Raw genomic sequence first — 25,488 nt, forward strand, 5'->3', positions numbered from 1 at the left:
ACACCCCACCACCGGTGGACGCGTCCTTGGTGGGCGCCCACTTTTTTTCTCAATTTTTTTTTAAAACAAAAAAAAAACAGAGAAGAGAAAAGGGGGTGGTGTTGCCGGAATTTCAAGGTGTTGCCGCCGCCGAAATTATCCTTCTCGCCGCCGCATATCCCCACTGCTCCTCGCCGAAGATCTCGCCGGAATTCTTCTTCTTGCCGGAGTATGAGGGTCAAGAGAGTGGGGAAAGTGGTGATGAGAGTGAAGGAGAGTGTGAGTGGGAGGGTGGGAGTATAAAAATACATAAATACAATTCTATGTATTTATACAGGGCGTTAGTATTAAATTTTAGGGCGACGTTTAGCAAATGAGAAAAAAAATGGTTGAAAATAGTGGTGAAAAGAAAACCTTATATGTGCAAATTAGAATTTGTTGGGGAGGGTGGTAAACATATACTCCCTTCGTCCCATAATATAATGCATACTTCATTTTTGGTGGGTCAAACTTTAAAATCTTTGACCGAATATTCTCATTTGTATATATAAAAAAAAACATATTCATGTGGGATCTTGTTAGATTCATCTCAATGTGTAGTTTCATAATATCAACTTTTTATATTTTTTACTAATACGAAATTGAAGATATTAAAAGTCAAAGTTACGTCTTGGAGTCCGTGTAAAAAAAAATAAGCACTATATTATGGGACGGAGAGAGTAAGACATAAATGATTGTTTGGTTGAATGTACTTCTTACAAGGTTTTGATGCTAAGGAAGTCTATTTTTTATGAAAAGTGAATGTTCTTTGGTTGAATAGGGCAATATAAACTAAAATTCCAAAGAAAGATCATTTCTTCATGTTTTTTTAGTAGAAATTCTCGCGAAGTTTCTATTACTTACTATGTTTATGTACTACAATACTTTTGGCAACCAAACAAGCACGCACCACAACTTCTAAGCTACACCATATATTCTATTGTGTCAATTCATTTTACATAAAATTCGGGATTAATTGAGGAAAATAAGTTGGATATATCAATTATGAACCATAAAAACAAGTACTTAACTAATAATTATTAATTGAGAAGGTATTGGGTCAGACGCGTCTGACCATAATATTTGGTCAGACGATTTTCAATTGGTTTCAATTTTTTTCAGTTGGTTTCAAATTTTTTTTTTCAGTTGGTTTCAAATTTTTTTCAATTGGTTTCAATTTTTGTTCAGTTGGTTTCAATTTTTTTCAGTTGGTTTCAATTTTTTTCAGTTGGTTTCAATTTTTGTTTAGTTGGTTTCAACTGAAAGAATATAATAATCAACTGAAAACATCAAAAAATCAAAGAAAAACAAAATCAAAAATACCAAATGAAAGGTAGAAATATCTAAATGAAAGAAAAACAACATCAACTAAAAGGATAAACCAACTGAAAGAATAGACCAATGAAGTGAAATAATAAATCAATTAACTGAAACTGTAAAAAAACAAGTGAAAGATATCAACTGAAATAAAAAGACATCAACTGAAACATTATAAGCATTAACTGAATCATCTATGAAAGATGTTGCTTCTCTGGTTCAGAAAGTGAAGGAGAAGTACATTGAAGAAGTCGAGAACAAGAAGAAGAAGCTTCTAGATGAATTTGCCGCCGTCACAGCCGTTGTTGCGTCGTCGTTGTCTTCATCTGATTTGGAGAAGAAGGTTGATGATAATGAGAGTGCGGAGGAGACAGAGAAATCTAAGTACAAAGGTTTGATGTTGTTTATTAATTGATGATTTTTGAATCTGACTACTTTGAATATGATTGGAGAAGAAGGTTTATAATGTGGCGTGGATTTTGTTTAATTATGCAATTGTGAGGATTTTGCTTTTAAAAAAAGTTTGAGTTTTGGGCTCAGCCCGTCTGACAGTAAGCATTGGTCAGACGGTCTGACCCAATACTTTCACTTATTAATTAGCTAGCATGATAACGTAAAGGGAATATTTCATAGTTAACCTACATAATTTTATTTTCACACTTGTCAATGCACAAATTTGACTACTATTAATATTTAATTAGTATTTGAGTCCGAGCATTATCCCGAGTTCGTACCGTTTTTCGAATTTGATATGCATTTTTTCCACTCTCATTAAAATATATTAAGAAAAACTCAATATTTAAAAAGTACAAATATAATAATGTGGACGCTTAAAGTATGATAAAATCAAATTTATGCTAAGTTTTTCTTTTTGCCTTATAGTAGGAAGAACAAAAAATACATAGGGGTTATAGTTGTATATGTCAATATTTAATTTTCTATTAGATGGACTAACATAGTTTTTCCTTGAATCTAGACAAACTTTTTTGACTACTCACTCCAGAGTCCAGATTATTTATTGATATGATCGAGTACAAAGCTTTAAAAGCTTTTGGTCCCCTAGAGTGTTTCTCAACGCAAAGTTCCTTGTTATGATCTTATTTTCCAGATTCAATGCGTTTAAAATATGAAAATTTGTTTTTTCTTCTTGTGAAATTAACTGTGTATGCTACTTCATTATTCATCAGTGATCAGACATCAGTCACCATTGTGAGCTTTCGCCTTTCAGTTAGAAAGTTCGAAAAGAAACTTCACCTTGTAATTGTTGAGCCACATAATAATTACTTAATTAAAAAGTTAATACATCCACCATGCAATAAATTGCGTACGTCTGGGTCATTTTTGTCTATAAGCTTCGGTGCATCTAGGTGTAGACTATAGATAACATCACAACATGATGAGTTGTAGAGTGGTAATATTACTAATAAACTACTTGTAAAGTTAATATCATCATTACTTAAATTACAATGCAATCTCTCCTTCCACTTTTCAACTCAATACTCAATAATGGAAAATGTTTGAGTAATCCTTAGGGTTGCCAACCCTTTTAGATACATTAGAATAAAATATTAATATGTATGTAATAAATGAGGAGAGAAGAGATATAAAAATAATATTTTAATGTATTCCTAACCAATGAAAATTCAATAATAAGAGGGTTGACAACCCTTAGGGTCACTCAATCAATGTCCCTCAATAATAGTGAGTAAGTTGGTACGGATCGCATTTCAATCCTCCATTCCTTCGTAATTGAAAATTTTATATGAAATTTTCTAAAGGAAAAAATATAGTCTGGACCTGATGCTAGTATTTTTGATTTATGAAAAAAAAAGGTTATTATGTTAAAAATAATAAATATAAAAGGGAAATAGTTATAAGTTATAAAGGGTGAGTATGTGAGAAAAAAAAAATATTACTATATTATAAAGTGTAACCTTCATTATAATAAATTAGTGTAAGAAAGCTTATCGTATGAGAAAAAATAATCACTTTATTAGATGATAGTAGGTTAGCGTAACTTTAAATTTTTAAAAGTGTTTATATGAAAAAAAAAATGGTCACTGTATCATATAGGAGACTTTGATCCACCATAATTAATATTTATGTGGACCAGGTCAACACAAGACTATTTTCTATCTCTAATACTTATTTTTGATTTAAAATCTACACTTCATTTTCCAGAAAAGAAACTCTAATACCCTAATTAATAAAACCGTTAATAATTGTTGTGATTTATGTCCAATATGGTGATAAACTGATAATCATGGAGAAATTAAGTAACATCAACACCTAACAGGCAAATTAAAAGGCTTTAAAAGACTTTACCAGAAAAGAAAGTGTCCAAATACAAAATATTTGCGACGTGGTTCGTGTTTGTTGTTGGAGGATATTTGTATCACTTGTTACCGACAAATGACAATAATGATAATACAAGTAAATTGAAAGCGTTCTTTCGATCACTAAAATAATACAAACCTTAATTTGTATATGTTTTTACTTTTACGCACAGTCTTATAAAAGACAGTCTCACGTTAACATTAACGTGAGACGAGTCTATTTTACCTCCAATCCTCAACCACCGCCTTCAATTCATCCACCATCCTCTTAAATTATGGAAGTGTTCTCTCTCTAACAGTCTCTGAAGAACAACAACGATTGCTATTTTTAGAAGTTTGTCAATTATTCGCTTCATCGAGGCCACAATTGAAGAAACTTCAGAGAAAGAGAGAAAATGGAGTCACTTGGAACCAACAATGGAGGAATCGGAGGAAAGAGAAAGATTGAAGATGAAATAGAACTTGCGAAGCAAAAGGCACAAGCAATTGTTGCGCGTCTTCTCAACAACGCCTGATTTGAGGGGGGACGTGGCTATGGTTTGCGATGGTAAATTGGTGGTAGGGCGTAACTTGGAAGATAGCATTTTTAGTTTTCATGTTTGTAGTTGATTCCAGATTCGTGGGTGGCTAAGATATGTGGTTTTTGAAATGTTGGTGATGTGACGCGGGGTTCACGTTGTTGTAGCTGGTTAGGTGGGGTTCCTATTGGTGGGTGGGACTATTCTTCTGGTATTAAAGGTGGTGGACAGTAGCCAAAAGAGATGGGGACTAGTGAGAGAAGAAAATGGGTGTTAAAAGTTTCTCAAAGGAGATTGGATTTAGTTAAGGAATTTTAATAATTAATTACATATTTCTCAAAGGATTGATTTTGTCATTTTCAAGTTATAGTTATAATTTTTCAATTAGTTAAGGAATTTTAATAATTAGTTACATATTTTTGGCTCTTAGTTTTGGTTTTCTAATTCATATAGTTAGCTTTTGCTTAATAGTTATGAAATTCGGATATATAATTATGATATTTAGGTTATTAGTTATTAATTGTGGTAAATAATTATGGTTTTATGGTTGATAGTTGTGATTCTGGCTATTAGTTATTATTTTCTGATGAATAGTTATAATATTTGGGTATTTAGTTATTATTATTCTTTACATTAGTTATGACTTTTTGTTTTTTAGTTCCAATTTTATGGCTAATAGTTTTATTTAGTCTAGAAAATAATTGAAAGATTATAATTACAGCAGCTGAATGATTATTTATTAATTTCATGAGTAACAATGATGCATGGTTTTATGGTTATAGTTTGATATTTGGTTAACAATTATACTTTGAGGGTTGATAGTATGGGAGGTCAATAGTTATGATTTTAAGTTTATTAGTTTGTTTTATTGTATGCATTAGTAAACTTTGTTTTTGCATTGCTTATTTGAGGTTGGCATAACTAGTGCAAAAATGTGATAGTTATTTAAGAAAGAGAAAATTAGTGCATTAGTTTTTTTTGAGAAAGATAGAATTATTTATGCGTGATACTGAAATTATGGCCAATAAAATGCATTAAAACCTGATTTTTATTATATAATAATATACTTCAGGGTTGACTAATATATACTTCAACGCTTAACTAATATACTTCAGCGCTTAACTAATATACTTCAGCGCTTAACTAATTCACCGAGAAGCAATTTAAGGCTAGCATAACTAATATGTACAAGCGTTTAACTAATTCTACTGCTGGTTTGATGTACACGCGTGATGTCAACATGACATAAAGTGGCACAAAGTTAAGGTGGTTTGAGACAAAAAAAATCCAATATATATTGGTAAATAAAAGAATGAGAATAGAAAGGATCAACTAGATTGAACATAGTAGGTAAGATCTCACTAGAACACAAACAAAAATGATTGTTGTATTGAAGATGAAAGCAATATATGATTAATATGATACCTAGTAATCTAGACCAACTCCAAAAATTGACAAAGATAGAAAAAGTCCTAGACCTTAAATCTCTAATACAACACAATCCATACTCTTTGGAGAAATAGAGGGACCCATTAATCCAATATTAGTCCTCCATCATACCTTGACCATCTTATTTAGGCTCCACATGCTATTAAGTTTAACACTCACAATTCACATCTACTCATGTAAAGAGAGAACACAAGTACACTAGTGCATGAACCCATCCACGTGCCTCTCCATCACTTTCTCTTTTCTTTTATTTTTTTTAATAAAAAAAAACATATTTATTTCATAGAAATATTTTTATTAATTTATCATCCCCTTCTTCTCGATATACTCTTTTTTCAAGTCACTCTTATTTTCATTTGCCATAGCAAATTGTTTTGTTGTATCAGAAAAGAAAAAAAAAAAAGAGTTTTTGTAGCTCTTTTATCAAAGAAAATAATAAGGGTAAAATTAATTGAGTGTAATTAGGGAAATTCAATACAATAGAAATTCTGCAACCCAGAAACCCAGAAACAGAGGAAAAGGTGTGAAGAAGAAGAAGGAACGAAGCGGCGCCGTTTTGTGACGCTGATTTGTTATCTCATCAAATTGGGTACTTTCTATCTCGTTTTTTTAGTCACTTTCTTATTAAATGGTGTTTTTTTATAAGATTTGGTGGGTTTTTTTTTTGTTTGTTGTAACTTTTGATATGATTATTTAATTTAGTTGGAAATTTATGATTTGATAAAAGTTGGAAATTTATGATTTGATAGAAGCTGAAAACTTTAACAAGAAAAAGCCCTAATCTTTGTCCATCTCTGATATATGTAGGTGCATTTGTGGGGAATTTGGGTTGATTTGTATTTAAATCTAGTGAAATAGAAATGGCATTCGATCAAAACTCAATGCCAATGGATCTAAGACCTTTAAATGTAGCTCGCATTGGTGGTGAGGAAACCCCCATTGCCCCATCATCTGTAACAACCTCAGGTCGCCCTTTTGATGGGTTCTTTCCGAGCCCGAACCCGAACCTGAACCCGGCCCGTGTGGACATCAATACCCATCCTTCAATGCGTTTGTACTACAATGATAATCCTGGTGGTGCTGGGTTTCCCAGCATGGGGCCAAGCATGGGGCCCAGCATGGGGTTTGTGAACCCTGGTGGATCTAATCACGGTCAGGCTGTTTGGTGGGCCCCGCGAATGCCAAGTCCGGTGGTTGCACCACCGCCTAGTAGCAGTGGCGGTATTAGCTCACCGGGGTATGCATACAGCCCGAATTCGGGGACCAGGGTAAGTGGGATTGGGAATGGTACTGCAACGGGTCTCGACCAAATGAATGATGATGGGGGTGATGATTCGGTGTCAGGGAGGAAGGTAAAATTCTTGTGTAGTTTCGGGGGGAAGATACTACCTCGGCCCAGTGATGGAATGCTTAGGTATGTTGGTGGGCAAACCCGGATTATTAGTGTTAGAAGGGATGTAACATTTAGTGAGTTGGTTCACAAGATGATGGATACATATGAGCAACCTGTTGTGATCAAATATCAGCTCCCAGATGAAGATCTGGATGCACTCGTGTCTGTTTCATGCCCCGATGATCTTGATAATATGATGGAGGAGTATGAGAAGTTGAAAGAGAGGTCTCCTGATGGATCTGCCAAGCTTAGGGTGTTTTTGTTCTCTGCTTCAGAGCTTGATCCTTCAGGCTTGGTGCAATTGCGAGGTTTGCGAGATACTGGGCAAAGATATGTGGATGCTGTGAATGGGGTCGCAGAAGGTGTTCTTGGTGGTATCACAAGGAAGGAAAGTATGGCAAGTGTAGCTTCAACTCAGAATTCTGATGTTAGTGGGTCAGAGGTCTTTGAGACAGCTGCTGGTCAAGATGTTAGTGTACCGCCATCTGCCAACATGTTTTCTCCTAGAAGTGATTCTGCTGCCTCCTATGATAATACCCCAAGATTGGAGATTCCTGCTCCGCCCTTAATTGTTCCTGTAGGTGTTTCTCCTCACTCAGTAACAACCTCACAACCCGAGGTTGAGCGAGCAGCTCCTGTTTCAGCACATGGGCAGCAACAAACTCTGGGATATGATTTGCAGCAACCAGGCTTAAATTTGCAACCTCGCAATCCCCCCTATTTGGGTGGCTATATAGATCCTCATCAAGATGCAATGAACCGTGTAGGCTCGCAAATGGTTTATGCAAATCCTCAACTCTTGGGAGCTCCAAGACCCATGTTCATGCATCCACAATATCGTGATAGTTCCCCAAATTTAATGAACCAGCAATTTATGCCTGGAGTACAAATGACAATGGCTCCTCCTTCTTCCCATTTGAGCATGAACCCTAATATTCTTCAGCCATTAGTACAACCATCACAGAGGATGGTTGCCGTTCCTGCTGATCCTAGCTATAGCAATGTATACCAAACTCCAGCTGGCGGGGGTTATGGGTGGCAACAAGTTACTCCACAAGATCATACAGCCTTCTCTGAGGGATGGATGTCACGTCAACAAGTAGTCCCCACAATGGCAGACTGCTATATGTGCCAAAAGGCGCTGCCTCATGCACATTCGGATACCGTTGTACAGGACCAGAAAGTTAATCAATCAACCAATGTCTCTGATACAAACCCTATTTATCAAAGCCTTCGTCTGGATGATATTACTAGATTGCATGCAGCGGCTCTACAGAATCAGGGTTTGATGGGGTTAGCAAGTGATGCACAGACTCCTCAGAGTGCAGTTAGGGGAAATGCTCCTGTGTCTAGTCCAGAAGATGCTATCCAACAGAATTTGGTGAGCAAACCTGTCCTTGGTGATGCTAACGCTCTCAATGGTGTAGCATACAGTGCTCCTGAACAATTTGTTACTGAAACATCAAAAGACTATTCTGCAAAGGTTCCTGGTGCAAGACCAGTGGATTTCAGAATGGAGAATCTCCAAATAAATCCTAGTATTGAACAAGGTAAGTCACATATTGATCAACTTAGGAAAGATGATATTTTGGAGCATGTGCCTCCACACACATTGGTGCGAGAGACCTTGCCAAATGATGCCTTCAATAGACCTGCACTACCTCAAGACACCAGTCAGACGAATCAAAGTGAAATGCTGCCATGTTCTGTTGCAGACGTTCAATATCAGTGTAATGAATTCTCTCGTGGTTATGATATGAGATCTGATGCTACACATTTTCCAGCTGAGACTATTGTTTTAAACAATAATGGGCAGCCTCCGATATCTCCCCGTAATTGGGGTGCAATTGGGAATGATTCCACAAACTCATTGTTTAGTAACCAAGACCCCTGGAATATGCAACATGAGACTCATTTCCCACCTCCTAAACCTGGTAAAACTCCTACAAAAAGAGAGGCATCTGCTGCTGACAATCGTCAAAATGGAGAATTAAATGCAGAAACAAATTTTATTGATGTCCTGCCGGCAACAGAACAAGTTCAATCTGGCAAAGGTCAGAAATCTAGCCTACTTTACTGTCCCCTTAATTTTTTAATTTATTCTTCATTTATTTACCCTTTCACTTCATTGAAGGTTCGTCTGAAGAGCGGATCAAGCAACAGCTTCAAGCAACAGCTGAAGGGGTTGCAGCTTCAGTTCTGCACTCATCTGTACCATCTAATGTTGACTTCTCATCACAAGAGACGAGTATGTCTGAAGCGAGCCATGAGATTGAAGGACAGACTAATAGTGATGCTGTTATACAGACTAAGATGGAGGTGAATTATTTGATTCAATTTTACTTAAAATGGATGAGGGTGCAAATATTCTCTTGTTTCTTCCCTATCAATGTCTGCCCCATATCTTAAGTGTTGCTTCCTCTAACTACAGGCCATGAATATTAAATCTGAAAAGGCAAATTTGGGCTTTCCAATCTCAGATGGCCTTGGTCGCTTGCAGGTGAAGCATTTAGTAGCATTTCATTGTTGATGCTGATACAATGTTTCACTAGCGAACTTATCTAGCCAGTGATATATCACAGATTATCAAGAACAATGATCTTGAAGAACTGCGGGAACTAGGTTCTGGCACCTTTGGTACTGTTTATCATGGAAAATGGAGAGGAACTGATGTTGCTATTAAGCGAATCAATGATAGATGTTTTGCTGGCAAGGCTTCTGAGCAAGAACGCATGGTGGGTGAATTATATTATTCCGTCATGTTTTGCAAGGTCACAATGTTCCTGTACTGTTTTGTCTCATGCCTTTCTTAATTTCTATGTTGACATGCTTTAACCAGAGAGATGACTTTTGGAATGAAGCCATCAAACTAGCTGACTTGCACCATCCAAATGTGGTAGCTTTCTATGGTGTGGTGCTTGATGGTCCTGGTGGTTCTGTGGCAACAGTTACTGAGTATATGGTTAATGGTTCTCTTAGAACTGCCTTGCAGAAAAATGAAAGGTATGTTAAGTTCCGTTATTATTTGAAAACTGCACCATTTGTGTATATGATTTCTTTTGCTGATATTGTTGGATATATTGTGCTTCTTGCTCATACACAATCTTTCAATCAATGTATTGACACTATCTTCTATTCAGGAATCTTGATAAAAGAAAGCGGCTTTTGATTGCCATGGACGTGGCTTTTGGAATGGAATATCTACATTCAAAAAATATAGTGCACTTTGACCTTAAGAGTGACAACTTGCTTGTCAATCTTCGAGATCCACATAGACCCATATGTAAGGTTAGTTGCTCACCACAAAGCGCACATTGAGAAACTTTCTAGATAAGCATATCCTTGCTGATTGTAATTCTTATATAGGGAGTAAGAACAATGATGGGCCTATGTTTGGTGTGTCAGGGTGTGGGGAAGTGGGGAGGATGTTAGGTGACCAATGGTGAATATCCTCCTTTTGTCTATGCATACTGTGTTTTTCCCCTTTTTTGCTCCATTTTATTTGATCTGGATGATATAATTCTCTATATTGGTAATTTTATGAATGTGTTTTTTGGATTCTCTTTGATAACCCTCATGATCTGTAAGAACAAAGTGTATTATTTGTCCTCGGTGGGTGCAATCCAATTAGACCTTGTATATATTGTGTCTTGACCATCATCATGGCAGAAAGGAACATCTTTAACTAGAAACTTATGATATGTCGATTTTGAGTATCTTTCTTTAACACTAGCTTTCTAAGCACGCGATGCGTGCGACGACAATTTTTCCATTGTGATATTTCGTATTGTCGAGTAGTTGGTTTTACATGCATGCAATACATGCAATGACATCTCATTATAGTAGTTTAAGTTGACGTTTTTTTTTATAAAGGCTCTGTTTTGTTCACCTTATTGGATGTTATTTTCAGCAAAAATAAGTTCAGATAAATTTAGATAAGCAAAAATAAGTTGAATAGAATGGAATCAAAAGTGGTCAAAGAAAGCATGCACTTCTAATTAAAACATGGTACTAAAAAAATAACCATAAGAATATTGCATAATCATCTCTTTTATCAAGTTTATCTAATTTGATTAGCAACTTAGTTCATAATTGCAAATATATTTATCTTTATTTATCCGTGTAAATCAAATAAAAAAAGAATATTTCTTTTCTATTTTTTGCTTTTTTTAATCCTAAATATGATTCAAATTCATGTTCTCCATATTGCAAATTAAAGATTACCTTCATATCTTTGTGCTTTTCTTTTGTCTTCTTTTTAATTTTGATTTACTTGTGAACTATTTTCAATTCTAATGCTTATTATCTATCATTAGTAGTATAGCTAAAATTTCGGATGTAGTATGTTGTCTTGTTTTGACCTTATTATCCTCTATGTAATTGACTTACATAAATTGAAACTATATAAATCTATTAAAATGATAATTTCTTTACATGACTATAATGTTGTGGAAGTATATTGCTGATTTATTTATTTTTTACAATTTTTCCTTTTGATGGAAGGTTTTGATATTCTTAAATGAATTTGTTATCTTTGTTTTTTTGTAAACTTTTTTAATCTTTCCTATTTTAAAACCTAAAATTTTAAGTTATTCTAATTCTAGTTTCTAAAAATGACAAATATTTCGATTGATTGATTAACCATTATTATTTAAAAAAAATTAAACAAAATTAATGTAATTAAAAATTAAGGGTATTATAGTCATTTAATAGGGGGACACCATGCCTTCTTTTCACTTATATAACAAAGATATGGATGATTTATCATACATTTATACTTGATTCTTTCATTGCTCAGAAATGTGGAGTTCGAATTGGTCATAGCTGAACTAAGTACGTAAATTAGTAGTGAAAGATGCTAACTGATGTGACTTGAGGTTGTGGACTTAATAGGTGTGATTTTCTTCTTATTGCAATAAGGGAACAAAAAAGATCTACAAGAAATGATGGGATAATTTGTTGTAGGACATTTCTTTAGATGTGTCATTGGTAATGTCAAAATATAATTTGACAACTTCTGGTCTACATTACGGCAGTTACGATGTTGGTTGACACTACACCATTTGCGCCCTGCCCTTGAATGAAATTATAATTTAGAAGTTAGTAGTATGAAGTGAGTGGAGTCCCTCTTTGGTTGCAGGTTGGTGATTTGGGTCTGTCCAAAGTCAAATGTCAAACATTAATATCAGGAGGAGTGCGAGGTACCCTTCCTTGGATGGCACCCGAGCTCCTGAATGGCAGCAGCAGCCTAGTCTCTGAAAAGGTTTGCCATTATCCCACACCTTAATACTTTCTATGGTATAATCTCTGTTTTCCAATTTTGAGTGCTCGTATTCTCTTTTGTCATATTTGTAGGTTGATGTATTCTCTTTTGGCATCGTCATGTGGGAGCTTCTTACCGGAGAAGAACCATATGCTGACTTGCATTATGGAGCAATTATTGGTAATTTTTTAACCCCTCGTCTCAGGGTTCTTGTTATAGTTCAGTAATTTTTATTTTTGAGGGGGGTGGGGGGTGGGTGGTGGTGTTGGTGGTTCCAATCTTCCCTGTCACACAGCTCTATCAGCATTATTATATTAACCACTTCAGAAAAAGAAAAATTATATCAAAGAATCGAGCTCAAAACCGTCTCAATTTTTAACAATAGATACGAATAACGTGCTTTTGCTTTTGTTATTTGGCTCTATTGTAGCTTTCAACTTGGGCCTATTGTGCTAAGAAAGCAAGAATTACCTTTTATTTGTAGTTCATATGAGACGCTTATACTATGGGGTAACTATATGACAATCTGATTCAGACTTGAAGCGATCTTTTCTTTTTTGAAGTTCACAAATCACTAGCCCACGTGCCTACCAGCCGAATTCAGCTGATATCAAGTTCTCTTTGTTCAAAACTCCCGCTATCATATATAGTTCAAATTTGGCTCATTACAAAACGTGTCCATTGAGTATTCTATTTCACCCCAACTTTTATAGAATGATTGGCAAAATATGCTATTGAGTGATTGAAGTTTGGCATCGAAACAATAATGCTGAAACTTTTTTTGGCTTTTGGCAAAGAACGATAGACTAGCTCCTAAAGTTTTCTGTTAGGCCTTCACATTTTGCATTCTCGTGTGATGATTTCATATTCCATTTTAAAGAGGACCCTTTTGAGGGGATCCAGGGTAATAGTATTGCACAGCTTCATGATATCGAGTTCATGTTTTCCATAATCAAAAGTTATTTTCTGGAAAGGCTTAGGTTTTGAGGATATGGTAGGTATTTCTGACTCCTTGATTCTTTACAACATGAAAACAGGAGGTATCGTGAGCAACACCTTGAGACCGCCAGTCCCTGACAACTGTGACCCAGAATGGAGATCACTGATGGAGAGATGCTGGTCTGCTGAGCCACCAGAGAGGCCGATATTTACCGAGATTGCCAACGAGTTGCGCTGTATGGCCACGAAGATTCCGGCAAAGGGGCAAACACCAACTACAACTACAAGAACGAATTCCTAATTGGTGTTCGTAAATATTTCTTACCTCATATTTAGTTGTTCTCTAGTTGGATTATAATGTATGGTGACGTTGGACTAGTGAATTTAGCATGATAGATACCCCTTCTTTAAAAAGAAAAAAGAAAAAGAGAAAAGAAAGGTACAGTTAATTAGGCATTGGTTTATCTTTGCTTTCTAATTTTTGCCCCTTGTGATATCTATTTGGAATAGTGTGAATTCTCAGTGAATTATGTTTATTTTGCAAAAAAAAAAAAAAAAAAAAAAAAAAAACTTTGCAAATGTTATACTACATTTGGAGACAACTAATTTAATTTGGAGTATAAAACAGCACTTAAGATTTTATAAATACATAGCTTTTGGTCTGAATCCATAAGATAATAGCTCCTCGGTTTTTATATAGTTGCAACGTTTTGACTTTTGCATTGCTTGTATGTTAACTATGACCTTGTTATTTTCTACTAATATACTTATATGTTAGTTGTCGTTCAATTTGTCTCAATGCATATTTTTTTAATGTCCGACTTCTTATAATTTTGATTGCTCCCTTTTTTTGATGTTCCTATTTGGAATCTTAGCACTCTTTACAATTAAATAGAATCTTTTAATTTTTTGTAATATGTAAGAAAAAACATTGTCATTTAGAATCTTATTTGATTTCTGAGTACTATTCTCTCTTTTTCAAATTATAAGGCATTTTAGTTTAAAAATTTGTTTCAAAATATAAGGGATTGTACATTATCAATGTAAGATTAAATGCAATTTTATACTATCAAGATAAAGGTTATTTTCTATCATCAATACAATATTTAATATCAATTCTTATTATCTATGCAATCTAACAAAATTCTTAATATGCGTAAAAGTGGTTTACATGTTTTATAATTTGAAAAGAAGTGAGTATATAATATTAATTTTTTTTTACTAATATGTAATTACATATATTTAATAGTAAAAAATGTGCATTGGAAAATGTGCAAGTCAAATAAGAACTCTTAATAAGAATAGAAGAGTATTAAATAATCAATTTTTTCTTTTGACGGAATAGATTATCAAATACTCCCTCCGTTTCTAAATATAAGTCGTTTAAGGTTTTTGCACATAGATTGAGAATTTAGTTAATTTTAGTTAGATTTGCATGAGTAATAAGAATTGACATTAAATATTGTATTGATAATACAAAATAACCTATAAGCTTATCTTGATAACATAAAGTTGCATTTAATCTTACATTGGTATTGTAGAATGCCTTATATTTTGAAACAAATTCTTTAAGCTAAAATGCCTTATAATTTGAAACAGAGAGAGTATATTAATAGTTAAAGTTATGTAAATATATACATTTTTTCTTAGGTAGATAAGATAGAGAATTCTACCAGATCAAAACCTCTCATAAGTCAAGATCGCCTTCACAAAATATCTCTAGTGAAAATTTAACCTTTAACCTCAAGAAATGAAGTATAGAAGCTTCTATTATACTTCCGTGTCACATTACATATCATTTGCGAAGAAGAAACAATGCCCAAATTTGGTTTCAATTTCATTCACTCACCAAGTTGACGTAGTAGATTGACCCATACCACAAGTCACCATCTCTTGTCAAACTTTTATTTTTGTAAACCCCTCCCGCGTTGGCCATATTAGACTTCAAACCTACCATTTTCTTTGATGCTTCCTTACATTTCTTTCCTTCTCCACTAAATAATTGAATATATAAACATGACTTCTTCATTCATCCACCCTGAATATTCTTTCTTTCCTCTCTTTACTTCTTTACATCTTATCCATCGATAGATGTCTACACCTCAAGAAAATGCTTCCCTAATGCATAGCCAACTCGAGCCAGAGCTCGAGGATCAAGGATGTGGTTGCTTTCGAAGTTTTCGAGCATTTACCCACAAACATGCACCCAACGATGTTGATCGAGTGCGTCTACTGCCCCGCGACAGGCGAGAAGAAACGGAGTCATGGGTGGTAAGACAAGTAAAGAAGTTGAGGGAAGTGTCTGAGTTAGTGGCTGGACCTAAGTGGAAGAATTTCATTAGAAAGATGGGTTCTTACTTTAGTGATAATAAGAAGAGGAAGGATTTTCAATATGATTCTTTTAATTATACTCTTAATTTCGATGATGGTAACCATGATAATGATGATCAACATGGTGTTAATCTTGGCTTCTCGTCCAGGTTTGCTCCCCCAGTGCTTAATGACAAGCCTAGATCGTCTACTACATAGTGTTTTGTTTATGTTATATGTGTGTATGATGTATATGATGAATATTTGATTTGGGAATGCATATGATTATGTATGAAGGTTATGTTCCATATAAAATCAAAGTTGGAAACAAAGTTATTTCATTCATTTTAATTAATGATTTTTTTTAAAAAAAAGTTGGGGAAATAAAAAAATATTTAAGAAACGATCATCATGTATGAGGTGTTCGAACTACCAACAACCTTACGGCATTTGGTGATTTGGTCAAACACTCTTACTACTAATAAAGTCAAAACTAGAGAATCGTTGCTCAATTATGATAAAGTGGGCAAATAAAGATAAGCATATTTAATATTCACGATATTATTAATCTAATATTCTAGAATACCATTTGTTCCTAAAGTGTATTCACTATACACTCGATCAGGTGTAACATGTACACGTACATTTAAAGCTATATTTTGCTCATTTGGAGATTTTCATATTGCGTAAAGTTCCCACATTTTATTCACTATACACTCGATCAGGTGTAACATGTACATGGTACATTTAAGGCTATATTTGCTCATTTTGAGCTCTCCATATTGTGTAAATTTTGCACATTTTATTCACTATACACTTGATCAAGTGTAACCTGTACATGGTACATTCAAGGCTATATTTTGTTCATTAAGAGCTTTCCATATTGTGTAAATTTTGCACATTTTATTCACTATACACTCGATCAAGTGTAACATGTACATGGTACATTCAAGGCTATATTTTGTTCATTAAGAGCTTTCCATATTGTGTAAATTTTGCACATTTTATTCACTATACACTCGATCAAGTGTAACATGTACATGGTACATTCAAGGCTATATTTTGTTCATTAAGAGCTTTCCATATTGTGTAAATTTTGCACATTTTATTCACTATACACTCGATCAAGTGTAACATGTACGTGGTACATTTAAGACTATATTTTGCTCATTTGGAGCTCTCCATATTATGTAAATTTTGCACATTTTATTTATTATACACTCGATCATGTGTAACATGTACATGGTACATTCAAGGCTATATTTTGTTCATTTAGAGCTTTCCATATTGTGTAAATTTTGCATATTTGGAAATATCAAATGAGCAATGAGAAAAAAAAAATATTTATGAGTGTATACAAATGCTACTATTTTATTTTGATAAATATGTGGAAAAATAAACTCTTGGTATAAGAAAATTCTCTAAGAACTTATTTTTATTGACATTCAAGCTAATTAGTGATAAAAACATAAGAGAGGTGTCATTTATATGAAAATGTCATATACACTACAATAAATGATTAACAATAAAGAGACCATATGATATGTAGTATAGTACAATGTATACACAAGAATATAGTCAAGATTTTGTGAACATTGTAAATAAAGAAGAGATAATTATGTTTAGGTGAAATGGAAGTTAGGGTAGGGAGGGAGTGAGAGATGGTTTAGCAACTTTAAGCTCCCCACAATCGCTGATATAAATAGATTTAAGAGGACGATTCCAGAAAGTTCTTGCAATTTGAGCTCTTTCATCCCCCAGCTTTCCTGCTAAGTCATTCAATTGCCTTATCTTTTCAGCTGGCTGGTAAGTTGGTGCAGCTGCTATTGCTCTCACTACATCCATCCCTGCTTCCATTTTCCACCATCAAAATAATTAATACTAATTTGTGACATTAATTTGCATGCTACTTTTGATATGTTTCTACTTGTACTTTCTTGATACATATTTAGGGAGCGTTTGATTCATATAGTGGTACGAGTTTGAAATCAAGAATGAAATCGGTGTGGTATAAGTTTGGAACTTGATACATATTAGAGACGTTTGGTACAAGTACCATTTGTTTGGTTTTATTTGGGAATGAAATTTTTTTCTTCTATTTAATAACTAGAGCCTAAAGGTATTGGTACGAGTCAAACCTAAAACCCACCTCCACCCTTGGATTTCTAAACTCCATACCTTATCGGCCTGTTTGGTAGTCGTTAATATATTACGGTAATGGGAATGAATTTTAAGTGTAATTTTATTAAGGAAACACCCTTAAAATCTCCATGGGGAGACATTTTTTCTCCATGGGCAAGCAATCTCACCCCTAAACTTGTGTTTTTGTCTCCGAGGGGAAGCAATTTTCATTACCACTCATTACCACCTATAAGGTGGTATTGGATGAGAATGAAAATTCAAGAAAGAAAGTGGACACTTTAGGATAAATTAGCATTGTCATGGGAATGAATAATGATATTTTTCACAAATTTACACATAAATTCATTCTCATTACCACCATTTATGACCAACTACCAAACGGACCGTATGAGTTTAATGTATGAATTTTATAAATCTATCAAATATTTAAACAAACACTAGGTATAAATGTTGCTCATTCTATATCCATATTAATACCAGAATTATATGAACCAAAAGCTCCCCTAAGATCAACCAAAGGGATGACAACTTGTTATTTTAATTTGGAGTTTTTAAAAGTTGTGTAGAAACTCATTTGTTAAAAAGATACAATGTGGATAAGATTATGTTGCAAATTTTAGATATCATCACTATAAGACTTTAATAATTACACTAGCTAGCATTGACATTTTACTCAATAATACTTGTATCTTTTCTAGGTTAACGGTGGGACCATTAGGGTTCTCTCTAAGGAAACCTCAGCTTGTATTCAACTCTTAGATCCTACATTCAAGAGATATGCGATATCTTTTCGTTATACTTGCATGTTCTTTTATTATCAAAATAATACCTTCTTTGATAAATATAATTTGATATGCTTTAATTTCAAATTTTTAATTCTGTCACTTTGAATTATCTGTGCTTTCATGCTCCCAAGTCCCAACTTTCGAGGAAAATTTGGTCTAAGAAATGAAATCAAATACTCATCTATTCTATTTTTTTATTTGATTTAAACTTTCCTCAATCCATTACCATCACTTAATCCATTACTGATAATGGATTCCTCTTGTTTGTTACTTTTCCTTCTCCCTCAAATAACAACATTTATCTGTTGATCGTAATGATTTCCTTTGCCTAATTGCCTTTCCATTCAAACCTTGAACCAAATACCTAAATAAAATGTAACATGTTCTATTACCATTTCATTTTTCTAGTTGATTCCATTCATTTTCTATTCCATAATTTGAACCAAACATGCTATTCAAGACTTTGAATTCATTCACATAGTGTGGCAATCCTACAAAGGAACTTGATTTAATCCCAAACTTTTATCCTACAATACTTCAATTAGTGTACTCTCTCTGTTTTAATTTAGTTGTGACACTTTCTATTTTAGGAAGTTTCAATTTAGTTGTGACACTTACAATTTGAATAATAACTTCTCTCTATCTTTCTCTTATCACATGAACCACTCTTATTTTTTTTTCTCTATCTCTCTTCTCCAAAAATTACCTAGAAATCCATAATTTTAAAAGTGTAACAACTAAATTAAAACGGATGAGGTATGTAAATTAATTAAAAAATTACACATTTAATATGATACTAGCTTCCCAATTTGCATTATGTTGTAACTCTGCATATGATCATCTTATATAAAAGTAATTGGCAAAAAAAAATGCGCACGAATTATATCTTATAAAGACACTAAATTTAAAAATTAAAGCTATTAAAATGATTAAAAAGACTAACCTTCAAGAACAACCCCAAAGACAATGTTCCTACCATCAAGTTCCGGACATGGGCCAGGCCCAGTAGTAATCAAGAACTCCACATTATGATACTCTGGATCTAACTTAATCTCATCATCATCATCATTCTGTGACAAACACAAAGAAACAACACCGGGCCTAGAATGCTCCAACATAAAAGCCCGTGAGTCCACTGTCTCAGTATTCTGGGCCAGGCCCAAAGGTGGCATAACCTCTCCTTTATCTCTCCTTCCTTGACGGCCCGCTACCAAGAACTGGCCCGGTAATATCTTATGGACCAAGGTGTTCTTATATCCCATAGGCCTAGTACACATGGCCTTAAAATTAGACACTGTAATGGGAACAATCTTCCCATATAGGCCCAACACAACACGGCCCATGGGCTCAGAATCTGCACATAGAGTTACTTCTTGGGCCTGGCCTTGACCTTGGGCTCTAAAGTAGGTTGGACAAACACTAAAGTCAAAGAAGACTCGGTCCGTTATAGTTGTGTCTAGTGGAGGAGCGTTGACCGCCGTGGATGGTGGTGGAGGGAGAGAGAGAGCGGTGGAGAGGAGGATGATGGACCGTCGAGTTGTTTGGGCCTCCTGACATGGGCTTGGGCTTGGGCTTGGGCTTGGTTGGGGAGAGGAGAAAGAAGATGAGATGGTAGGAATAAGATGAATATTAGGAGTAGAAGAAGTGAGATTTCTATGATGATGTTGGGGAAGTAATACATGGGGAAGAAATTTTGCAGAATGGAAGCTAAACATTGTTTGGTTTACATTGGTATTAGTTTTGGAGTGGGGGAGGGAAAGGGAAAGATTGGCTAGTGGATCTCTTACTCTCTCTTTGCCATTCACTTTAGGTAGGTAGGACCAACTTGGATTTAATTTGTGTACCAAAATTTCTCCCCTTTTTTTCATTTTTTTTTTTAATATTTATGTGTTTTTTCCTTTTATGTTTTTTTTGGTTATATTGAATTTCATTCAGAGGAAGCTTATAAAGATTATATTGATTCTTATCAAATAAATATAGGTTTAATTGAAGCTGTTCAAACAGATATAGGTCAATTAAACGGTATTATTGTAGCAATTGGGGTTATGGATTTTCAGTTTATAGGAGGTAGTATGGGATCTATAGTAGGGGGTGATTGGATAAAAAGACCCTATAAAGCTTTACTGTTTCTTAAAATTGGCTTTGGGCTCCTTTAGAGATAGGAATAGAATATGAATGAAATTTAAATTGCGTAAATTAATCTAAAATAGGAGTATGAATTTTAATTTTCCTATATATAAAAAACAAGGTGGCTTAATGGTGATTGTACACATAGGCCCTTGTGTAAGCAAAGTTGTTGAATATGCAATATGTATAAAAAAAAAAGTGAAACTATTGAGTCAGACCGTCTGACCCAATAGCTTTGGTCGGACAGGCTGGGCCATAGCAACAGCTGGACCAGAGCTTAGAAAATCACAGAGGCCGTTGAAGAAAGGTCTCTCCTTCAGGTCATGATAATGCTTCTGGGCAAATTCCTTTGATGGGACCACTACTTTGATTGCAACAAGCTTGAAACCCTTCCGTTCAAAACGTGCTATAATTTCGGAGATCTAGACATTCGAACAGTGATCAACATCATTAAGAAGAATCGAATGCTATACTACATCGGAAAGGAGAAGGCACTCGAAGAAGAAGAAAAAAATTACCAGCCCTCTCTGAACTCCATCGGGTTTGATAGCAATGAAACTACGCTCCATCTACAGATTTTTAAGAATAAAATACTATCTCAAAATCCATTCATAGTGATTTTAGAGGAAAGAGTACTTGACAGGAAATATATTCAGCCATTGCAAGAACTAAAGATATAGGAGCATAAGCAACAAAACATAAGCAGGTACCTCTAATTTTCGAGTACATCAAAGAGGAGAAAAGAAGACTAGAGCCACGCCAGAAAATCAGATCTTCTTTGGCATCTTCTTCCCGTTTATTCTTTCAGTTGGTATTTTCCATTTTCAGTTGGACTATTTTCCATTTTCAGTTGGACTTTGTTTTGTTTCAGTTGGACTTTGTTTTGTTTCAGTTGGACTTTATTTCGTAATATGTATACCAACTGAAACAAATAATGGACCAACTGAAACAAAAAAGGACCAACTGAAAGAAATAATAGGCCAACTGAAAGAAATAATGGACTACCTGAAAAAGAATGAAGACTACCTGAAAAAAAAATGAAAACTACCTGAAATTCAAGTGAAGTGGTCCGACGGGCTATACGAACTAAAAAAAAAATATGGGAACAAAATTACATATTTTGTTAGTTTTATTGTGTGGGCTTAGTTCTCTCTCCTCTTATCCCTTTTCTCCTTACTCTTCTATTGGTGGATCAGTCCTTACATTATCGACCTGCTATTGACCCATAACCCCATGCTCCAACAACTTTTAAATGACCCATTAATAATATAATTCACTAATGGCCCGATCTTCAATTTACTCACATAGGATCATCCAATATAAAATGTATGGTATAAATTTGCTATGAAAAATATTCATGAGAGATTTTTTTTTCAATGTCCAAGCAAACATGATGGACTTTATTGCTATTTCAAATAATGGATGGTATGTTCATAATACAAGTCTAAGCACTTGGCTTTCAATACATAGTAGGGATTATAAATTATACTTAACTCCATAAGATTATCAAAGACCTCCTAGACTAAAACAATTTTTTACATAGGCAAATGCAAAAGACTGTTAAAGCCACCTTTACGGAACTCCCTGTTCTCCAACAACTTAAACAATGTAGGAATACTTTGTTCATGAGAGAAAAAATCAGTAGGATCAACCTTAGTCTTAACCAACACCAACTTAGGAAAATTGCCTTTAAAATACTTCTCCCATGAAGTTCCAATATCCAAATCAACATAGTTAAGAACACCTTCTCTAGGAGAATCAGAAGCAAAATGTGCCATAAAATCATATAACTCCCTTGCCTTATTCAAGTAAACTTCATCCATATTATCCTCAATCCATAACAAATCATAGAAAATCATGAATAAATTGTCCTTTCGATGAGCAAAAGGAGTCGCGGATTCTTCAATTTCATCCATCCTTCCTCCATAAGGAGTCCATTCCATATAAACTTCTCCTGTCTGCATGATCTTCTCCCATAGTTTAGGTAGTGCAGATTCAGGGATTGGTTTCTTGATGAAGTCACCTTTGATTTTACGATATGCTGGATAGATTATGTCGTAGTTGAGCAGGATTTCGCGTGGTGTGCCTTCAGGAATGCGATGCCAGAACATCGCTGATTCGATCCATGACATCTCCTTACAATCTTCTGGTGTAATTCCTAGCTCAGGAAAGCTGTTGCTCAGTATGTGAAGAAGCTTTTGTTTGCGTCCAAGAAATAGTGTGAGGAAATCCGCGGTTATTGTTATGTTGCCTTCAGGAGTTGGACTCACATTTGATTCTATCCTTATAATAAGCTCTTTAGGGAGCTTATGAGCTATTTTTTGCCATTTGTACAAGATGTGATTCACTCCTGTTTACAGAATTTTTTCTGTCAGTCAGATAGTACAATAAGAAGTGCCATATATGTAGGATAATGTATGGCTGTCTTTGTAATATACTACTACCTCCGTTTTCAAAAGATTTACACAGTTCAATTTCAGGAATAACCAAAGTAATCGCCAAAAGTATGAAATATAGTGTCTAAAAGTCGGGAAAAGTGAAAAAAAATATTAGAAAAGAGAAAGTATGAATAAGTGTAGTCTGTGTAGAGATGGATTGAAAGGTGGCAAAGATGATAGAAAATGTTACCATTTTTAGATAAAGTGAAAGTGTCTATATTACAAAAAATGGACTAAAAAAGAAAGTGCGTCTAATAATAAAAAAACGAATGGAGGTAGTATCATACTACACCCTTTTTAGTTTGACCCAAATATTTTGATACGATTAACAACGTACAATTTGAGCTACAATATCTTTAATTAGGCATAATAAAACTTATGACAAATTAATATTACTAAACTACCTAGCGAGACAAATGACAAAGTTGCATATTACTGTATTTTTCCCCAAACGCAAGTACACCTCTTTAATTTTTTTTGGATACAACATTTTATCATTAATCCAACTACTCAGCAAAAGAAAAATAGTGACTCTTAACAAAACAGAAGTAAAAGACCCTTAACATGAAATATGTAAAAATAGTGTCAAAAGACAAATCGGATATTTAATTGGAGAAAAACACATAAATCATTGTTGTTAAAATCCCGATCCAGATCTTACGATTATACGATTTTACGATCCTGGAGGACCTCACCGATCCCGATCCTACGTAGGATCTTAATTTTGTAAGATCTTTCGATCCTGCCCAACCAAAAAAAATCACATGGTAGGATCTTAACACGATTCTACGATCCTACGACTCTACGATCCGATCCTACCGTATAAAAATCATAAAGTAATTTCACATATTATATTTCTCCTATTAGATTTTGGTCGCATGTTATATCAATCTTATACTATTGAAAAACTGTCATCATTTGCTAATTAAAAAGTTCATTATTACTATGTGTAAATTTTTAACATGATATTCTCACCATATCTTAGTATAATTATCTCTATTTCACCGAATCGTAGGATCTTACGATCCTACGATTCGATCCCACCGATTCGATTCTATCAACCCCTACGATCCAAAGTAGGATCCCGATCCTGATAACATTGATATAAATGGTACTAACCTGGAGAAGCTACATCCTTGGTAAACTCTAAAAACAGTCACCTTGGATGGTACACGAACAAGTTGAAGCTTCCAAGCCAAAATGACCCCAAAACTTGATCCCCCACCACCACAAATAGCCCAAAAAAAATCCTCTCCCATAGCTTTCCTATCAAGAATCCTTCCATTAGCATCAACAACTCGTGCATCAACAATATTATCAACAGATAACCCATACTTCCTTATTAAAGCCCCGTACCCTCCCCCGCTAAAATGTCCCCCAGCGCCCACGCTGGGGCACACACCCGCGGGGAAGGCATGTACGGGGCTCTTCTCCGCAATCCTATAATAGATCTGTCCTAGCGTGGCTCCAGATTGGACCCACGCTGTCTCTTTTTTAATATCGACCTTAACATTGTTAAGCTTAAACATATCTAGTAAAATAAAAGGAAAGGGGGCCGTGAACGAGATCCCCTCGTAGTCATGGCCCCCACTCCTAGTCTTAATTTTAACACCATTGGTTCTAGCACAAGTAACGATTGTAGCCACATTGAGCTCGGTCCTAGGAACCACGATCAGCAACGGCTTTCGAGTCGTCGGCTGTCGATAGCGGAGGTTGTTGGCTCGTGTATTGAGGATATCCTCGAAGGAGGAGTTGTTTGGGGTGTATATTACCTCAGAGATTGGATAATCTGAGGGATTAGAATGTTGCTCTAAGCATTGAACAAAGGCATTTACGGTTAAATCATTGTTGTTGGTTTTTGAAAATTGTGGTATATAAGCTAAAGCTTGTGATGGTAATAATGATGATATAACAAGAACATAGATGATTGGAAGCAAAGCCACTAGGCTAACTATTTGGGAAGCCATGGTTCTGCTTTGGAGTTTTTCGATGATCTGGAACTTTTTTTTTGTTAAAGTGGATTATATATATTACCCACTTATTTAGATTATCATTAGCTAGTTAGTGGATGTGCTTTCGCCCTTGAGGTGCACGAGGGCTGAGCTTCTGAACACTTACCTGCATATAATATTACTATATTGGTTTTCATGTGTGAATTGTGAATTGTGAAGTGTGGAGTGTAAAGTCACACGTTGATCAGAAAAGAAGGGAAATTAGAGATTTAGGTGTTGGTTCATTATTTTTGTGCTTCAAGAAACGAAAACAATATAACTTGAAGGTAATGGTTAAGCTTCATTACACTACTACAAAAATGCATAAAAAGACCCCCTAAAAAACACCTTAGAGACCACTTTTGAGGTGGTCTCTAGCTCAGTGGTCTCTCAGGATAAAAGACCACTTATTATGGGTGGTTTGTTATATTGAAAGAAGAGACCACTTTTTTTATATAAGTA

General features: G+C 34.7%; 5 protein-coding genes across 5 annotated transcripts; 2 read left to right on the top strand and 3 right to left on the bottom strand.

Annotated features, from left to right (window-relative positions):
• Positions 1–5,835: 5,835 nt before the first annotated feature.
• LOC104901835 (hypothetical protein) lies at positions 5,836–13,899 on the top strand. Its single transcript, XM_010689461.4, has 10 exons — positions 5,836–6,227; positions 6,446–9,085; positions 9,166–9,350; positions 9,463–9,531; positions 9,614–9,766; positions 9,871–10,034; positions 10,172–10,319; positions 12,172–12,294; positions 12,387–12,474; positions 13,332–13,899. Exons 2-10 carry the CDS (start codon positions 6,499–6,501, stop codon positions 13,532–13,534), a joined length of 3,720 nt encoding a protein of 1,239 aa, XP_010687763.2. The 5' UTR covers positions 5,836–6,227; positions 6,446–6,498; the 3' UTR covers positions 13,535–13,899.
• Positions 13,900–15,324: 1,425 nt separating this feature from the next.
• LOC104901896 (hypothetical protein) lies at positions 15,325–15,762 on the top strand. Its single transcript, XM_010689518.2, has one exon. It carries the CDS (start codon positions 15,325–15,327, stop codon positions 15,760–15,762), a length of 438 nt encoding a protein of 145 aa, XP_010687820.1.
• A 1,235-nt stretch (positions 15,763–16,997) lies between these two features.
• Positions 16,998–20,475, bottom strand: LOC104901836 (peptidyl-prolyl cis-trans isomerase CYP28, chloroplastic). Its single transcript, XM_010689462.4, has 2 exons — positions 19,414–20,475; positions 16,998–17,390 (listed from the first exon to the last, which is right to left on the bottom strand). The coding sequence occupies exons 1-2, from the start codon at positions 20,336–20,338 to the stop codon at positions 17,182–17,184; spliced, it is 1,134 nt and encodes a 377-aa protein (XP_010687764.2). The 5' UTR covers positions 20,339–20,475; the 3' UTR covers positions 16,998–17,181.
• Positions 20,353–21,301, bottom strand: LOC130589647 (nucleoside diphosphate kinase III, chloroplastic/mitochondrial-like). Its single transcript, XM_057391081.1, has 2 exons — positions 21,116–21,301; positions 20,353–21,019 (listed from the first exon to the last, which is right to left on the bottom strand). The coding sequence occupies exons 1-2, from the start codon at positions 21,164–21,166 to the stop codon at positions 20,810–20,812; spliced, it is 261 nt and encodes an 86-aa protein (XP_057247064.1). The 5' UTR covers positions 21,167–21,301; the 3' UTR covers positions 20,353–20,809.
• Positions 21,302–21,915: 614 nt separating this feature from the next.
• On the bottom strand, positions 21,916–25,061 carry LOC104901837 (berberine bridge enzyme-like 10). Its single transcript, XM_010689463.4, is given in 3 exon segments — positions 21,916–22,947; positions 24,155–24,176; positions 24,178–25,061. Coding segments are annotated over 3 exon segments (1,662 nt in total). The 5' UTR covers positions 25,003–25,061; the 3' UTR covers positions 21,916–22,132.
• Between the last annotated feature and the right edge of the window lie 427 nt (positions 25,062–25,488).

Source organism: Beta vulgaris, chromosome 8 (genome assembly GCF_026745355.1).
Source record: "Beta vulgaris subsp. vulgaris cultivar EL10 chromosome 8, EL10.2, whole genome shotgun sequence".
NCBI lineage: Eukaryota > Viridiplantae > Streptophyta > Magnoliopsida > Caryophyllales > Amaranthaceae > Beta > Beta vulgaris.